This window comes from Drosophila arizonae, chromosome 2 (assembly GCF_054131065.1).
Source record: "Drosophila arizonae isolate 15081-1271.41 chromosome 2, UAZ_ARI_1.0, whole genome shotgun sequence".
Classification (NCBI taxonomy): domain Eukaryota; kingdom Metazoa; phylum Arthropoda; class Insecta; order Diptera; family Drosophilidae; genus Drosophila; species Drosophila arizonae.
Window position 1 is genome coordinate 16,971,686 of NC_142922.1, and position 15,731 is coordinate 16,987,416.

At 43.4% G+C, this 15,731-nt stretch overlaps 5 protein-coding genes across 5 annotated transcripts; 1 reads left to right on the forward strand and 4 right to left on the reverse strand.

The window, feature by feature from the left end:
- Positions 1–4,484: 4,484 nt before the first annotated feature.
- LOC108610276 (uncharacterized) lies at positions 4,485–5,355 on the reverse strand. The gene is made up of 2 exons (XM_018002277.2): positions 4,912–5,355; positions 4,485–4,855 (listed from the first exon to the last, which is right to left on the reverse strand). The coding sequence occupies exons 1-2, from the start codon at positions 5,288–5,290 to the stop codon at positions 4,731–4,733; spliced, it is 504 nt and encodes a 167-aa protein (XP_017857766.1). The 5' UTR covers positions 5,291–5,355; the 3' UTR covers positions 4,485–4,730.
- Positions 5,356–5,546: 191 nt separating this feature from the next.
- Positions 5,547–7,602, forward strand: atms (RNA polymerase II-associated factor 1-like protein antimeros). The gene is made up of 3 exons (XM_018018084.2): positions 5,547–5,737; positions 5,802–6,768; positions 6,838–7,602. Exons 1-3 carry the CDS (start codon positions 5,664–5,666, stop codon positions 7,522–7,524), a joined length of 1,728 nt encoding a protein of 575 aa, XP_017873573.1. The 5' UTR covers positions 5,547–5,663; the 3' UTR covers positions 7,525–7,602.
- Positions 7,536–10,240, reverse strand: LOC108621008 (uncharacterized). Its single transcript, XM_018018085.2, has 2 exons — positions 8,339–10,240; positions 7,536–8,096 (listed from the first exon to the last, which is right to left on the reverse strand). The coding sequence occupies exons 1-2, from the start codon at positions 9,528–9,530 to the stop codon at positions 7,603–7,605; spliced, it is 1,686 nt and encodes a 561-aa protein (XP_017873574.1). The 5' UTR covers positions 9,531–10,240; the 3' UTR covers positions 7,536–7,602.
- A 154-nt stretch (positions 10,241–10,394) lies between these two features.
- Positions 10,395–14,093, reverse strand: Ccdc39 (Coiled-coil domain containing protein 39). The gene is made up of 5 exons (XM_018018083.2): positions 13,726–14,093; positions 13,512–13,659; positions 11,647–13,455; positions 11,011–11,541; positions 10,395–10,955 (listed from the first exon to the last, which is right to left on the reverse strand). The coding sequence occupies exons 1-5, from the start codon at positions 13,987–13,989 to the stop codon at positions 10,846–10,848; spliced, it is 2,862 nt and encodes a 953-aa protein (XP_017873572.1). The 5' UTR covers positions 13,990–14,093; the 3' UTR covers positions 10,395–10,845.
- A 306-nt stretch (positions 14,094–14,399) lies between these two features.
- On the reverse strand, positions 14,400–15,375 carry LOC108620922 (antigen 5 like allergen Cul n 1-like). Its single transcript, XM_089464614.1, has 3 exons — positions 15,233–15,375; positions 14,760–15,169; positions 14,400–14,683 (listed from the first exon to the last, which is right to left on the reverse strand). The coding sequence occupies exons 1-3, from the start codon at positions 15,326–15,328 to the stop codon at positions 14,449–14,451; spliced, it is 741 nt and encodes a 246-aa protein (XP_089320740.1). The 5' UTR covers positions 15,329–15,375; the 3' UTR covers positions 14,400–14,448.
- Between the last annotated feature and the right edge of the window lie 356 nt (positions 15,376–15,731).

Sequence of the window (15,731 nt, forward strand, 5' to 3'; positions counted from 1 at the left end):
AATGCATTGTGAGCTTTAATATTCCATTTGCTCATTAGCATTGAATTCTGCATGAGCAAGATTAAATATATATGCATACATAATATTTATGTATGATTTTTTTTTATTTTTCATCTTTTTTGCGATTGCATAATTTGCATGTTAAGTGGAAAGGTAAACACAACAATAACTATGCACCATAAAAAATGTAAATATATCTAAGCCATTTTCCCATTAATCCGAACGAATCAAATTATAATCGTGTGTAATTTATATATATAAAGTAGCTAAGATTAATGCTATGCTGCTGCAATTAGTCACTAATTAAAACCTACTGAGCCAACTGCAATCAAATGCCAAAGCCGGTGGCATTTTGTACTAACTTGTTGAAGTACAGGTGAAAAGTTCATGCACATGACGTAGGTGTATTGGGTAGAGCACCATCTATTAGTCATATATATATATGTGTTTATATAGGGTTCGATCGTGGATGCATTTGAGTATTTATGGGGGAAACCTGTCACGTGCCTGTCCACTACTAAGTACTTAGTACGAAATACTTAATGTTTAATGGGAAACGCAGCGCTATTTGTTGAAGCTTAGCCTAATTTATCGATTTTCGCTGAGTAATTCCTGAAAATATCTTGTTCTACTCCAGTTAGTGACCCCTTAAATAGGCGCCAAACCCGTTTGATATTTAACATTTTTTAATTATTTTTCACTCTGATCTCGTTAAAAACAAAAAAACAAAAAAAACTTTTCTTTAATTCATTTTATGAATAATTCATTGGCTTTGCGCCTCATTGCGCCACGTCATGTGTAAATCGTGCAACGCTCGTGCCAATACAAGTATATATACATAGATAGTTAAATATATTTATTTGTATATTCCCCCGAACCCTGTGATTTCCCACACACAGAGAGCGCTCCAATAATTAACTCAAAGATTGCATAGATTGACTAGACACAGACAGATTTTGAGCTAGCTAAATAAATAATTATAATTGCAATAAATCACAACATTGATTACTTTTCAATAAACGTATTGCGGCAAACCGCGTAATATGAATATTTACGCTGTATTAAAGGCATTATCCGATTTTTTCTTAATTAAGCAGGATCATAAACGCTTTGCTTTTAGCAAAAAATAACAATTATCAGTTCAGTTTAGGAGACACCAAATTTTAATAGCCCTTTGATTCATAGAAATTTCTAATTATATTTACAGACCAGCATTAATTCAGGTTTATTTATAAAATATAATCACAGGCTTATTCTTATAGGTTTTCCTAATGCTTTTGCGAAAGCGAGTAATAATATACAAACATACATATATGTATGTAAATCAAGAGTTAGGCAACACATTTCAAATAACTAAGAAGTGATATTTCCAATGAAATTGTTATCCTATTTGCATAATCTGTGAGCTATCTTGAATTCTAAGTATTTATTCCAATTGTATTATTAGCCTTATATAATTAAGAACTTGATTGCAATCAAGCAATCAATAATTCTATCGCAGTTTGTCCTAAAATCTATTCGGAACTTACCTATTTTTTTTTTTTTTTTTTTTTTTAGAATCACTGATATTCAGTCAGGATCTGTTGGCTATTCTTGGAATCATATTTCTTTGTTTCACCGAGACACTAAATGAGCACTTTATAAGGATTATTCGCTAGATTGCGCTTGTGTGAATAAAATCCTTTATGTATTTTGATTCACTTTATACGATCCTCGTCCGTTCGCAACGAGCATAAAACGGATACTGATTGCAGTACCGTTTCGCTTGTTTTCTTCACACTTCATTCAAAGTGCCAAAACTCAAGCTCTAGTAGTTTCTACACACACACACACACACACGCAAACACACACACACGCACACGTGCGCAAAATGTCGCCAACTGGCAACAGAAGAAATATATGATAACTGTATTTATATATAAAGTAAATATTTATGTTAATAAACAACGAATCAAAAGAACTGCGAATCGCGAGCTGCAAAAACAGAGCGCTTATTCGCTTTTAGAATTTACCGCTTGTTGCGAAATGAAAACCGTTTTTGAAACTGAACTCAACGCGCGAACTGAGGTCGCGCGCCAAACGAGCGAGAAAAATGTGTGATAAGCGAAAAGAGAGCAGCGCCACAGACCTAGACACAATCGGCAATCAACGATCATCGACGTCGGCTTCCGATTAGCGATGGCCGAACGGGTAACCGATGACGCAGTTACCGATAACAAACAACGACTCACGACGACACGTTAGAACGAGCTGCAGAAGAGGAAGAGCTGTAGTGCCTCAACGGGTAACGAACGTGGAAATTTTTACTTAACGCACGCTCTGCATGTTCTATTGATTTGCACATTTCAATTTTGCTTAGTTGCAATTAGTTTAACTAATCCATTTTACTGATTACCCTTTAGCAACCGGTTCGTGTCACTTCGCATATCTTCCTCTTATTCATTTATTAGATTTGATTGGCAAATTTGATGGGATTGGATTTTGATGGGCAAAAAATAAATAAAACAAAGTTCCAGATCCGATTAAAATACCCTGAACTCTGATTTATCTATTTATTTTCTCTTTATTCACAACCATGGGGCGTTGTTGTTGCTAAATGTCCATGTGCTTTAGTAACTAAGATTTCCGCACACGATCTTCACATTTTATTGTATATAGGGCAATTAAAAATAGTGCAAACTTTTTTACATATTGTCTATATTTTCAAGTTACCTTCAATATAAGGAAAAACCATGCAACCACATGCAACTATACATATTTAAAAAAAAAACTTTTTACCCTGAATTTCCATTTATAATAACTGTAGAGTATAAAAATAATCAAATGATGCATTTAATTAACATTTAATAACTAATTACAAATTAAGTTTAAACTCGTTTTTGGCCAAAAAATATAACGGATTGTGTCACGTTCATTAGGCACGAGCACCTGGCGTGCAGCATTTAGCACGAATTTCTGTTCTTAAGTCGAGTTTAATCAGATCCTTAAAAAATATATCGCAAAGTGGTATCTCATTCTGCCTTTAAATGTGGATCATAAAACCTTTATATGTCTCTATTAATTCACGCCTAAGTTTCTTCTAATAATTTTACTGAAGTTTTTATATTTTGCTAATTTGTCTATTGCTTCCAGTGCCGATCAATTAATAGCAAATATATTGATTATAATGTTTATGATTTAATTAGAGAGCGAATGAAAATATGTGCGAATATAATGGAAAAATTGAGCTGTTTTAAATTATTTCATCTTATCTAATTTTTGTTAAAAAGTGAGCTAATCTAATTAAAGCCCTGCTAAGTAAATATATATATAAAAAAAAACTAAATGGGTAATACTAGCCAACGGGATTTTATCTCCAATAACCGGCCTAAACTTTCTTTTGCTTTCCAGCCTAATTGGCTAAACGTTTTCCTTAATAACTTCTCTGTTACGTAAGAGATTTCAATCAAATTTATAGTCTAAGATCAACATATTCGACTGAATATTTGTCATTTTAGAAAAAAATGCCAACTGATTATTATAATGCATGTATTTGCAACTTGTAATTTTGATCACGATTATATGTACATATGCTTTACAAGGCCTTCATGTGGCTGTTACATAAATTTTAACAAAACCTTTAAAAATCGCTATTTTTTCTCGTTATCAATTTCAAGGTATTAGAAAAAGGACATCAAATCTTTGGTCTGCTTTGCCTAGATTTTGTAGAGCTTTAAAAATGAGCTATATATATTGATAGGCTTATAAATGAGCTCGAGCATTTTTGAGATGTTTTTCATAACTTAACAAATACCCACAGCGCTGTCAAACTTATGCTAATTAATTGTGACGATTTCATTTTGCCAACAACAGACGTTAAGCGAAAACAAAGGCGACAAATGGAAATTCTGAAAATATTGGAGAGTTAAGGGAAGAGTAAGGGAAGAATTGATTTCGTGCGTTTAACCTTGTTATTGAACTCGCTGTAGACTGTTTTTTGCTTATATGAGATTTGCTTACGCTGTTTTTTCGCAGCTTCCAACTAAGTGAGGCCTATTAAATGCGACAACATCATCATCAACAACAACAACAGCAGCAGAAGCAGCACGACAGGTGACAATATTTTACCAAAGAAAAAAAATAAATAAAAAACATTTTTTATGTCGCTAATTTCATTAATTTGATTGTGTTTATTTAACTTTGCAATTCGCATATCATTTTTTGCATGTGTGTCAGTCAAAATGGATAACGTTCATATCGATATATTGATCGATTCGAGGAATTATAATTATGATTATAATATGTGTACATTCATATGTATGTATATGTATTTGCATATAAATTATATTTAGTCAACGCAATTGTTATCACATTGAACAAAACTTGCTAAAAGTCTGACAGAAAATAAAATATCGTGCTCGACTAGAAGATACCCTAAATACATTTCCGATTACTGTTTCGAATATTTTAGCAGTATACACTAAATTTGTAATTCATCAGTGGACTTATGTTATAAAAACTTATCAGGGATTTATTTATTTATTTTCATATCACAAAGGAATTGATTAGCAATTGAATTAATAAATCTTTTAAGTCCCATCTGCGCTTCAGAAATGAATATGTACATATCTAGACATTGTTTAGTTTATTGTGTGGAAACCATTTTATTTGCCTTAGTTTTGTTTTAGTGCCAACTCGATAGAAATTTCGTGACTTCATCTAGTTTGTCACCCGCTACGTTGAGATCTTTACTAATCTTGTATGATCTCAAAATGGTTGCAGCCTCGAGAACTGCCTCCCTTGGCACCCGGCGCCGGTAAAGGCAATTCCAAAATGTACATACTTTTTGCTAGCTTTTCCAACTTCTTGTTAATAGCTGAAAACGAAATTTTGTAGTTAATTGATTATAGGGCAATGAAGATATAGGCTTACAGATATAGTTGGGATTCCTTAAGAAGGTTTTTTGCTTTGGTATCCTCTTGCGTAACCTGCGAGGCTTACGCGTTGTGCTTTCAGTTGTTTCAATGATATCAGTTATTATATTGAGATCAGTTGTTTCATTGGTATCAGTTGTGTTAGTGAGCTCAGTTGTTTCAGTCAGAACAGTTTCTTCAGTGGGATCAGTTAATTCATTGATATCACTTTCTCTGAGATGTTTGGTAACTCCCGCTACATCATTTATGGCGTTAATTATTGGCGGAATTTCGTCCACGCTCAATGGTCGGCGTGGGGGCTTGCAACGAATATGGGCTTGAAACGTAACCACAAAAAGGCTGATAAAGTAAACAATATATAATCGACCTCTAGCCATATTCAACGTTTAACATCAAATGAGGCTTAGCTGTTTATCTTACATCGCATCATTTCTATTAGATTCGCTTACTATTAGAATATATATCTATGTTATACACAAAGACTTGAGCTAGTAATGTCTTCAAATGTACCAAAACTAATTAATTTCATTATACTTGCATTTGTAGGAAAGCACATCAAATTTAAATTTAAATGCCATAGCAGTAAGCTTCCTGACATGCAGTAAAAGTTATCGACCTGCCGCCACGAACAAATCATAAATGCACTACTGTTGCACTATAAGTTACGGTCACACTTTAATTATTCGCGTCTAAGTTATCTATAAATGTATCAAATTTATTAGTTTTATTCTACTTAGTAAAAGTTTAGAAATGGCGCCGACTATAAACAATTCAGCTGTCAATAGCGCCACCGAAAAGCGACCACAACGGCAAACAGAACGCAAGTAAGTACTCTAATAATATTGTATTTTTGCCAACGCGCATATCTAACCTGTTTACTACGCTTAGATCCGAAATAATTTGCCGCGTTAAATATGGCAATAATCTACCGGATATACCCTTCGATCTGAAATTCCTGCAATATCCCTTCGATAGCAACCGTTTTGTGCAGTATAATCCAACTTCGTTGGAGCGTAATTTCAAATACGATGTACTGACTGAACACGACCTGGGGGTGACGGTAGATCTTATCAATCGGGAGCTGTACCAGGCCGATCCCATGTCACAATTGGATCCGGCAGATGAAAAACTGCTAGAGGAGGAGACATTGACGCCGACAGATTCAGTACGGTCGCGACAGCACTCACGCACTGTGTCCTGGTTGCGTAAATCCGAGTATATCTCGACTGAGCAAACGCGCTTCCAGCCACAAAATCTGGAGAATATTGAAGCCAAGGTGGGCTACAATGTGAAAAAGTCTCTGCGCGAAGAGACCCTTTATTTGGATCGGGATGCACAAATCAAGGCCATTGAGAAGACGTTCAGTGATACTAAGAATGAAATTACCAAGCACTACTCCAAGCCGAATGTGGTGCCGGTTGAGGTGTTACCTATATTCCCCGACTTTATCAATTGGAAGTATCCATGTGCTCAAGTCATTTTCGACAGCGATCCAGCACCACAGGGCAAAAATGTGCCCGCCCAGCTGGAGGAGATGTCGCAGGCCATGATTCGCGGTGTGATGGACGAGAGCGGAGAACAGTTTGTTGCCTACTTTCTGCCCACTGAGACAACGTTGGAAAAGCGTCGCGCAGATTTTGTGGCCGGGCAACTCTATAAGGACGATGAGGAGTATGAATATAAGATTGCTCGTGAATACAATTGGAATGTGAAAACGAAGGCATCCAAGGGCTATGAAGAAAACTACTTCTTTGTCATGCGGCAGGATGGCATCTACTACAACGAGTTGGAGACACGTGTGCGTCTCAACAAGCGTCGCGTCAAGGTTGGCCAGCAACCGAACAATACGAAATTGGTGAGTATTTTTAGCAAATCTATGAATTCTTTAGTAATCACTTTTTGGGGTGTCTGTTGAACATGATAGGTGGTTAAGCATCGACCGCTGGATGCCATGGAGCATCGTATGCAACGCTATCGTGAGCGCCAGCTGGAGGTTCCTGGAGAAGAGGAGGAGGAGGAGGAAGACGATGAAATGGAAACAGAAGAACAATCCGCAACCCAGCCTGCAGCTGAGCAGGAAAAGGCAGCAGCAGACACTGATGCCAAATCAAAGACTCCTCCTGACGAAGTGGCAGCTGCTGGCAACCGTACACCTGTGCCGGATGCACAAGAGCAACGAGAACGGCAATCGCGCTCCAGAACTCGCTCTGGCGGCAGTCGTTCTCGCACGCGTAGCCGCAGCGCTGGTAGCGGCAGTGGCAGTGGCAGCGCAGCCAGCGGCTCGCGCAGTCGCAGTCGCTCGAGCTCAGTGAGCGGCTCTGGCTCACGTGCCAGTAGTCGCTCCAAATCAGGATCACGATCACCAAGCGGCTCACGTTCACGCTCCCAGACACCAGCCGGCTCCCAAAAGTCCGGCAGTCGCAGTCGCAGTCGTAGTCACAGTCGATCCAAATCAAAGTCGAAATCCAAATCAAAGTCGCGCAGTCGTAGTCGCAGTCGCAGTGCATCAGGATCACGTTCTGGATCAGGCTCCCGCTCGCCAAGCCGTTCGCGCAGCGGCTCGCCAAGTGGCTCGGGCTCCAGCTCAGGTAGCGGTTCCGAGGAGGAATAAAACAGAACAGAATCTTTTTCTGCATGTAATTTACGAAGAATACACAAAAATAAACAAACAAACGAAATCGGAACACAATTACGTGGCGTCCATGAGGAAGTTACGGAAGAGTTCACCGTCCGAGCTAGGCTGCTCTGTTTGCTGCGGCGAGTAGAGCCGCAAATTCTGCAGCTGCTGCAGCGGGGAGCCGCTGCCATCAAACTGCACGCCACTGTCCATAACAACCGGCTGTGGTTGCTGCGGCGGCTCCACACTGCAAATGCCCAGCTTCTGGCAGCTCTCCACGACAATGTCATCAATCGTTTGCGAGAGCAACGCCTCCTGATCGATGGTGCCATTCATATGAATGGCCGCATTGCTGGCTGTGTGCTCGGCCTGCACACTGTCCGCACTCACATTGGAGTCCAGCAGCGCCTTGATCAGCTGCTCCGGAGTCTGCGGCTCACATTTGTGTGTTCGCAGCGAGACCTTATAGCGAAACGTCTTCTTGCACAGCTCGCACTTGTAGGGCATGACTCCCGTGTGGATGCGTGTGTGCACCAGGAAGGAGACACGTTGCCGAAAGCATTTACCTGTGTGAAATAGTTTAGCATGAGCTAGTGCATTGTTAACTATTAAATAGCCTAGAGTTTTGGAATCATATTCAGAGTAAGTAGTCGAAACCTGCTCAGGTCGATCTGCTTAAGATCGAATGAGCACATTGAATAAGCGCTTTACCCATAGAAATGGGTATATACTAGATTCCATATACATAAGTATATGAATTGTATATAGAAAGTATATACAGTGATTCGTAAATCTTGGCTTAACGTACCGCAGACCTCGCACTTGAAGGGCTTCTCTCCGCTGTGGATGCGCTGATGGTTGTGCAGCGTTGACAGCTCCTTGAAGGCGCGCCCACAGATGCCGCAGGCGTGCGGCTTCACCTCGCTGTGGTAGAGTAAATGCTTGTGATAGGATTGCTGGAAGGTGAAGGTTCTGGCGCAGTACTGGCAGGTGTAGGGCATCTCGCCCGTGTGCAGACGCTTGTGCTTCTTCAGGAAATACTTGGTGGTGAACATTTTGGTGCACACATCGCACTCCCAGTTCTTGGGCGTGCTGCCGTACTCCGAACCGGGCGCCGTCTCCCCTGCAGCGGGCAGCTCCTGCTTGAGCATGTAGATGGCGCCACTCAGAGCATACGGCTGGGTGTTGGTGTTCGCGTTGGTAGCGCTGCTGCCATTGGTGGATGACGCCTCCTTGTGCCGAATGCGATCGCAAATGCCGATTTTGGGCGAGGCACTAATGATGTGGCCATTGCTACTGCTCGCATTGTTGTTCTGATTGCTGTTGCTGTTGTTGTTGTTGTTGCTGTTGTTGTTGGTCGGACTGCTGCTGGCGGCAGTCGCGATGGCGCCGACCGTGTGCAACACCTTGAGATGCACACGCAAGGAACCCTTCATACGGAAGGTTTTGGAGCACAGATGACACTTGTAGGGCTCCTGCTGCTGACCCAGCGTCGGCTCTGTTATCTCCGCATTCTCATGCACCAACCGGAAGTGAATGTCTCGCAGTTCCTCGTTGCGGAAATTAAACTCGCAAATGTCACATCTGGCAGGAGGCGTAGAGGGCTGCGGGAGCGGCAGCTCGATGGGCTTGGCACGCGACTTTTTGCCACGTCGCTTAGGAACGGCAGCAGCAAGAGGCGGACTAGCTGCAGCAGGGGAATTAATGGTAGGGAACACAGCTGAAGCTGACTCTGCTGTCACTGGAGTGGACTGAACGGTTGGAGGCACTACAACTGAAACTGGAGCTGGAGCTGGGTCTGCCTCCGACTCGCTCATCAGGCTCGTGTGACTAAATAGATGTATGGTCAGCTTGTCCAGACCCAGAAAGAGCTCCTTGCAGTTGGGAAAGGGGCAGGCCAGAGGGCCATTGGCCGCCTTGATTAGGCGCTGCTGCAGCGCGTCGATGCTACTGAAACTCGGCACCGCGCACAGTGGACACAACACGGACATGGAGCACATGCCTGAAACACTTTTCACACAATTGGAAACTAGGGATCTCTTTTCAATATGCAAACAAATCCTCGACCATTGCGCTGACCGACAAAAACTTGAAAAGATTATTTTCTGCTTTTGCCTATTGAGATATTTTCTAAAAATACTTGCAACGAACAAATATTGAAAGAAAAATTTTGTGCCGATGGCGACGACGACGACGTTCGTCTGGGCGATATCGAAAATAATGAAAATTATTGCGCTCCCAGGCCGGCGAGAATTGAAAAGTTTTCGAAAACTGCGAGCCGAACAGCTCCGAAAGGTGGCCCGCAGACAGCTGTCCGCTGCTTCCTCTTCGAGCTGTTTTTTGGTAACAGCGAACGACTCGTCAGCCAGTGGGCGTATTTAGTAGTATAGAGCTCTTGGCTCTTTGTTTTGATCTTGTCATTTAAATGAATCGCATTGGGGCAGCTGCTGGGCATAGTCTACAGATTGTACAGATATATACATATGTACTATATGCATATTTGAAAAGAAAATTGAACAGTTTAAATGGGTCATAGCCAAATAAGTTAAATTATTAAAGGGTAGACTTGAAAATGGCATAAATACTAATTAATAACATACATCCATATGTATGCCCTATAGGTCTGATTTGCAACAGCTATAGAGCTGCCTTTAATGCTCATTAAGTTCAGTTTAAAATATAATTAAATATGGAAGTATTTTTGGGTAATATTCGTTGGTGTCTTAAACTTTCCCATTTCCCATTTATTAGTCGAATCTATCTTTAGACCTTCATATAATGTGCCTAGAAAACTAAAAAGCGCTTTCTATACTATTACAATTTTCCACACAGTATTTTTAAAATTCAGGAAAACGACATATATGTTTGCTTGCTTGTTGAACATTTAATGGGTTCAATTATATTAGCTAATACAGCCAATGAAATATTCTTTGAACCGAGCATCCTGGTTTATAAGGTTTATAGTCGAGCTAAGAGTATTCTCGTAGCCAGCTTGTGCGCAAAAGCTCTCAGTCAAGGGTATTTGGTAGCTGTGTGAAATCAAACTCTATTTATAAACAAGTATACCTATATACTATATATATGTATATATAGTAATGCATATTTGTGCTGCTCTCTTGATTCTTGTTGATATTTGGTCAGTGCTTTGTTGTGCTCTATTTTTGTATCTCTTCGTGTTTTCTCATTCGCTGTGCCGTTTATTCGTGTTTCTCTTTGGCTGTCCGATTTGTAAACAGTTCATTGGCCAAAGCACGTGCGGAGAGTGGGGAACTAGTAATAGTAAATCTGGAAGAAAATTGAGAAATTTGTGGAGCATCACTTTTTCTTTTTAGGCGGAAAGTCCAGGGAGACGACACTTAGCTTCGCCGAGCTGGGCTCCTCCTTGCCCAGGCTCGCCTCGGAGGTGGAGGAACGTGCGCTATAACCTGTGGGGAAAGTACAGTAGTCTCTCTAAGGTCTCATGTTCAATGTGCTACCCACCTTTGACGGAGTAGCAATCCACCGAGGAGTATGACGATGTCCTGGAGAACACACAACTGCGCACGGGCTTCAAGTGCTGTGGGAGCTTGATTCCTTTGTCCAGCATATAGGCTATGATGTTGGCCCCATCCGGATCGGTATTGGTCATGTCACACAATAGATTTAATACCTTTCTGTTCCGAGTCTCCAGCTCCTGCAGATTGAGGTCGCGCTCGAATAGCGACAGAAATTCGTCGCTTATGGCCTGCTGCTTGATTTCCTTGAGCAGCGATTGTATCTCGCGGTTGGCCCGCTCAATTTTCGCCTTTTGATCGTGCAGCTCTCTCTTTAGCTTGCGCAACGCTTCCGCATCGTCTAGGCACTTTTGTTTTTCCGTTTCGATTTCATCCATTAGCTTCTCGATTTCCTGTTGCTGTCGCTCAATTTTACTGTCGTATGCCTCGGCCTTGCAGCGCAGCACCTTCAGCTGCTCCAGCTGCTTGCAATAGGTCTCCTGCACCTTCCTCAGCTCCTCCTCAGCGCGCTGTTCGTCTGCAAAGAAGGCAAATCAAATAAGCAAAAATTTACTTCAGAGAAGTTGCTATGGAATGGGATCGATAGATCCATTCCATTTTCAGGTGGAATGGAAGGACAAACCTTTTGAGTTATCATCGAAGGTTTTCAGATTCTTGCGGTAGTTGTCGTTGGACTTGTCGAATTGGCGCAGCGTGTTCTCCAGGGCAATCACCTCCTTCTCCGCCTTGAGCACCTTTTTGTTGAGTTCGTCTCCCTCGTCGGCGAGCAGCTGTCGCTCCTGGGCATTTTCGACCTTCAGCTGGGTGGCCGTGATTATGGTGCCATCCTCGTTGACGCCCAGCAGCGCCGATGTCAGCTCGAAGCGGGCACGCAGCACGTTGATATGCTTCTTGCGCTCTCCAAGATCGGCGCGAAGTGTGCTCAGCTCCTCGTTGAGATGCTTTCGCTTCAGTAGCAAAATATCGCGCTGACTCTGCAGCTCCACAAAGCGATCCTTGATGATGCGCTGGAAGGCCAGCCGATGCTGATTCAGGCTGTAGGTGCCCTTCTCGCAGTTATCGATCACATTCTGGAGGTCGCAGCAGCGCATCTTGAGCACACTCAGCTCCACCACGAACTCGGAGTTTTCGTAGCGATTCATGCGCAGCCGCTTGATGGTGCCCTCGCAGTAGACCTGCGCCTCCTTGATCTTGAACTTGACCAGCTCCAGATCCTTGGCATCGTTGTTATAGACCCCGACCAGGGCATTCATGCTGTAGTTGAGCTTCTTGTTTTGCGCCTCCGTGGAGGCCAAGCGACGCTGCAGCTTGGCCAGATACTGCTCCAGCTCAGCGAGAATCCTCTCGTTGCGTGCCTCCGTCTCCGGGTCTGAGTTTTTGCCTCGGAGCTCGGCCAGCTTGCGCTCGCACTGCAAATACTTGAAGGACATGTCGTAGTGTATTTCCGTCTGGCGCTTTATCTCCACCTCCACCTGCCGCTGGTTACGTGTGACGGCAAGCAGCGTGGACTGCAGGGCTCCATTCTGCACCATGATCGTCGTCTCCTCATCCTTCAGCTCGTTTATCTGGCGCTGGGTGCGGTAGAGCAGCTCGTTGCAGCGCTGCTGCTCTTTGTTGAGCAACTTGAACGCCTCCTCTTCGCCCTCCATCATCTCGTCCAGGATTTGGAGTCGCTGATTGGCATTGGTGTGCTTGTCCTCGATCGTCTTCAGGCGATCCTCGATTTTCTTCAGCGTCGTGGCGAAGTTCTCAATCTCGGCAAGCTTCTCATCGCGTTGCCTGATCAGCTTGCGATTTTCCAGACGCTGGGCGTGCACCTGATTGGACAGATTCTCCAGTTCGTGGCGCAGCGCTAGGATCTCGCGCTCCTTCAGAGTCGAGGTATCGACCAGGCGCTGTATCTCATTCTTGGCATCGGATGTCTCCGCATTCAATATCTCGATGCTTTGCTCGACCAGCCGATTATTCTCCAGGACATCGTTCAGCTGCTCGTTGGCCCTGAAATATGCATTGGCCATGACCTGAGCCTGTTCCGTCAGTCTGATGCACTCCTCCTCGCCGTTCTGTATATCCTGCTCGCGCTGTGTCATCTGATTGACCGCCTGCTTCCATGTTTCCACCATCTGGCGTCTCTCCAGATGCGCCTCCCTGTACAAGCTGGCCGTGCGCTCCAGATTCTTCTCCAGCGTGCTCTGCTCATCGTAGAGCATGACGACCGCGCTGCGACGCTTCTCGATCTCCGCCTGCAGTAGCTGGCGGCGCGTGTTCAGCTCCTTTGCCCGCTGCTGATCGTCCTGGTAGTACTTGTCGATCAGCTGGTAGCCCTTGTTGCCATCCTCCATGGCCTCGGCCCACTCGACCAGGCTCGACTTGGCCGCCTTGATGCGCTTTGTCAGAGCATCGATCTCGCGCTTGCTTTTATTAATTTTACCTGTAATTCCATTTAGAATATATGTTACCTGTTATCCGCAGATCTCTTCCACTTACGCAGTGTATGCTCCGCGTATTCCGTGTACTCTGACAGCTCCTTTTGATTCTTGCGCAAGTCCTCCTTGAGCTTGTTGCGCTCCAGGATCACCAGCTGCGTGCGATGCGCCTCCTTCAGCACATCGTTCTTCACCGAATTGAAGAAGTTCTGGCATTAGATTCAGTTGAGGATTAATCGTTAACCCGACTCAGATCACGCGCCTTCAACACTTACAACATTCTGCTGCAGCGTAGCCTCAATATTTTTCTTGTGCCGTTCGATTGTCTTTTCGCGCTCCTCCAGGTTTGCGATGCGCTGCTGCAGATTGAACTTCTCTGCCCGCATGCCCACCATCTCCTGGAGGATGGCCAGATTCTCGGCATTCGCCATGGGTATGTCCGCCTCGACGGTCCACCCCATGGAGCGCATGGCCTCCAGCTTGAACTCGTCGAGCGAGGTGCTCTTCATGTCATCCGTTTTGTTGGCGGTGTCGCCCATTTTGGAAATATGTGAGTATACAGAGCTGGATATGCTATATATAGTGCTATATCCAGCTGAGAGTTGACTAAATTGAATTTCATATTCGAAAAGCAAAACTAACTGTTTCACTATGCCAACCGGATTGTTTCGTTTCGTTTTCCCTGCTGCCCTGCGTTGTTCCCAGCAACGCCCATTGTTTATAACTAACGGAACGGGGGTCCTAGGCTGGTAAACAAGGGCTCGTATAGTGTAGTATAGAGCAGTAAGGCTCTAAGTGTAATTTATATTTGGTTTTAAGGGGCATTAAACAGTCGGTTACACTGGACGACTGGAATCTGTCTTCCATGACAAGGTAGCTACTCTATGCAATGGAAGACTGACGTGGCTTAAGTGTTATTGGAGCCAATTTCATTTGGTATAACTTATAATAGAATAATAATAAATGCTGAAATTTATTTATGGATCATATGGATATTTTTATATATTGTAATTCTCGGCGAACTTGCAGAGGCCAGGATAGTCGATGTTGACGCCTGTCTGGCAGCCACTGCCCGCAGGACCCGTCACGTACACAGGACTGCCGACAGTATTCTTGACGGCATAGTTGCAGGCGACGAGGAAGTGGTTCTGGTTGTTCTTCACGAAACGGGAAGCGGCACAGCCCACGGCAAGATTGCGCTCCTGAGCCATCACAGCAAAGCGGCTCATCGATCTGCAGAAGGACAGACAAAAAAGGAAAAAGAGTTTACCAATGGATGTTGCTTGATTAGTTCTTGCGATCCACTTACTTTCCAGACCAGGTGGGGGGGAAACTATTGATGATTCCCATATTGGCATTCTGGTACTCTAACCACCAGTTGGTAATGGCCTGCCTCAGCAGATACTGATCCGTCCGGTCCGTTAAAGCCGGATCATAAGCAAAGTACGCGATATTCTGGCCACTATTGGGGAACCGTGCCGTACCGTGGCAGGTATCCCTCTTTCGAATGCACTGTTTCACATTCAGCTCGGCGCGGCTGGCCAGGTCAGCGTCCCAGCGCACGAAAGCCATGCGACGTGCCGACTGATAGCCAGGCAACTGACCCAGCGCCAGACGATTGCGACGGGCATTGTGGGCGGCCACTACGAAATTGCGGAGCTCCAAGTTCATGTTGATCAGATAGGGCGCAGGACTAGCTGGACAGGTGCTAGCCCAAGTCTGGAAAGAACAAAGTTTGTTAGATCGTCCAGAGCCAAGCAAAGAATTAGCTGCTGCACTTACTCCGCTCACACAAGGAGAGATCTCGTTGGCTGCACGGACCACGGTCAACGTAAGGCAAAGTACTACAAATCGCAACATTTTGTTAAGAACTAACATATCCAAGCTTGCGATCTCGAGCTTATATAGCCTCAGATTTCATAGGCATCTGCATAGAACAATCAATTGAACTTTGTTAACTAAAGTGTAATTATTAGACAAGTGTTTACAGCTGTGTTTGTACACATTCCCGAAATTTCCAAGCATCTGTAATATATTTAATCGGCCTTTGTATTATAAGTTTGTTATCATCTATTATAATACACGTGTATAAGGTGGGATAGGAAAGTCGGGCTACATTATATTTGACTATAGGCAGGATATGCCATGATCAAATCAAATATGTCTATATGAAAAGAAGGACTAAGCCCAAGGAAATCATATAAAAAATGATTAAATAATTTTTTATATGATTTGTTAAATTGAATTGACGGACTTTTGGTAATCTCGTTTTATATAAAAA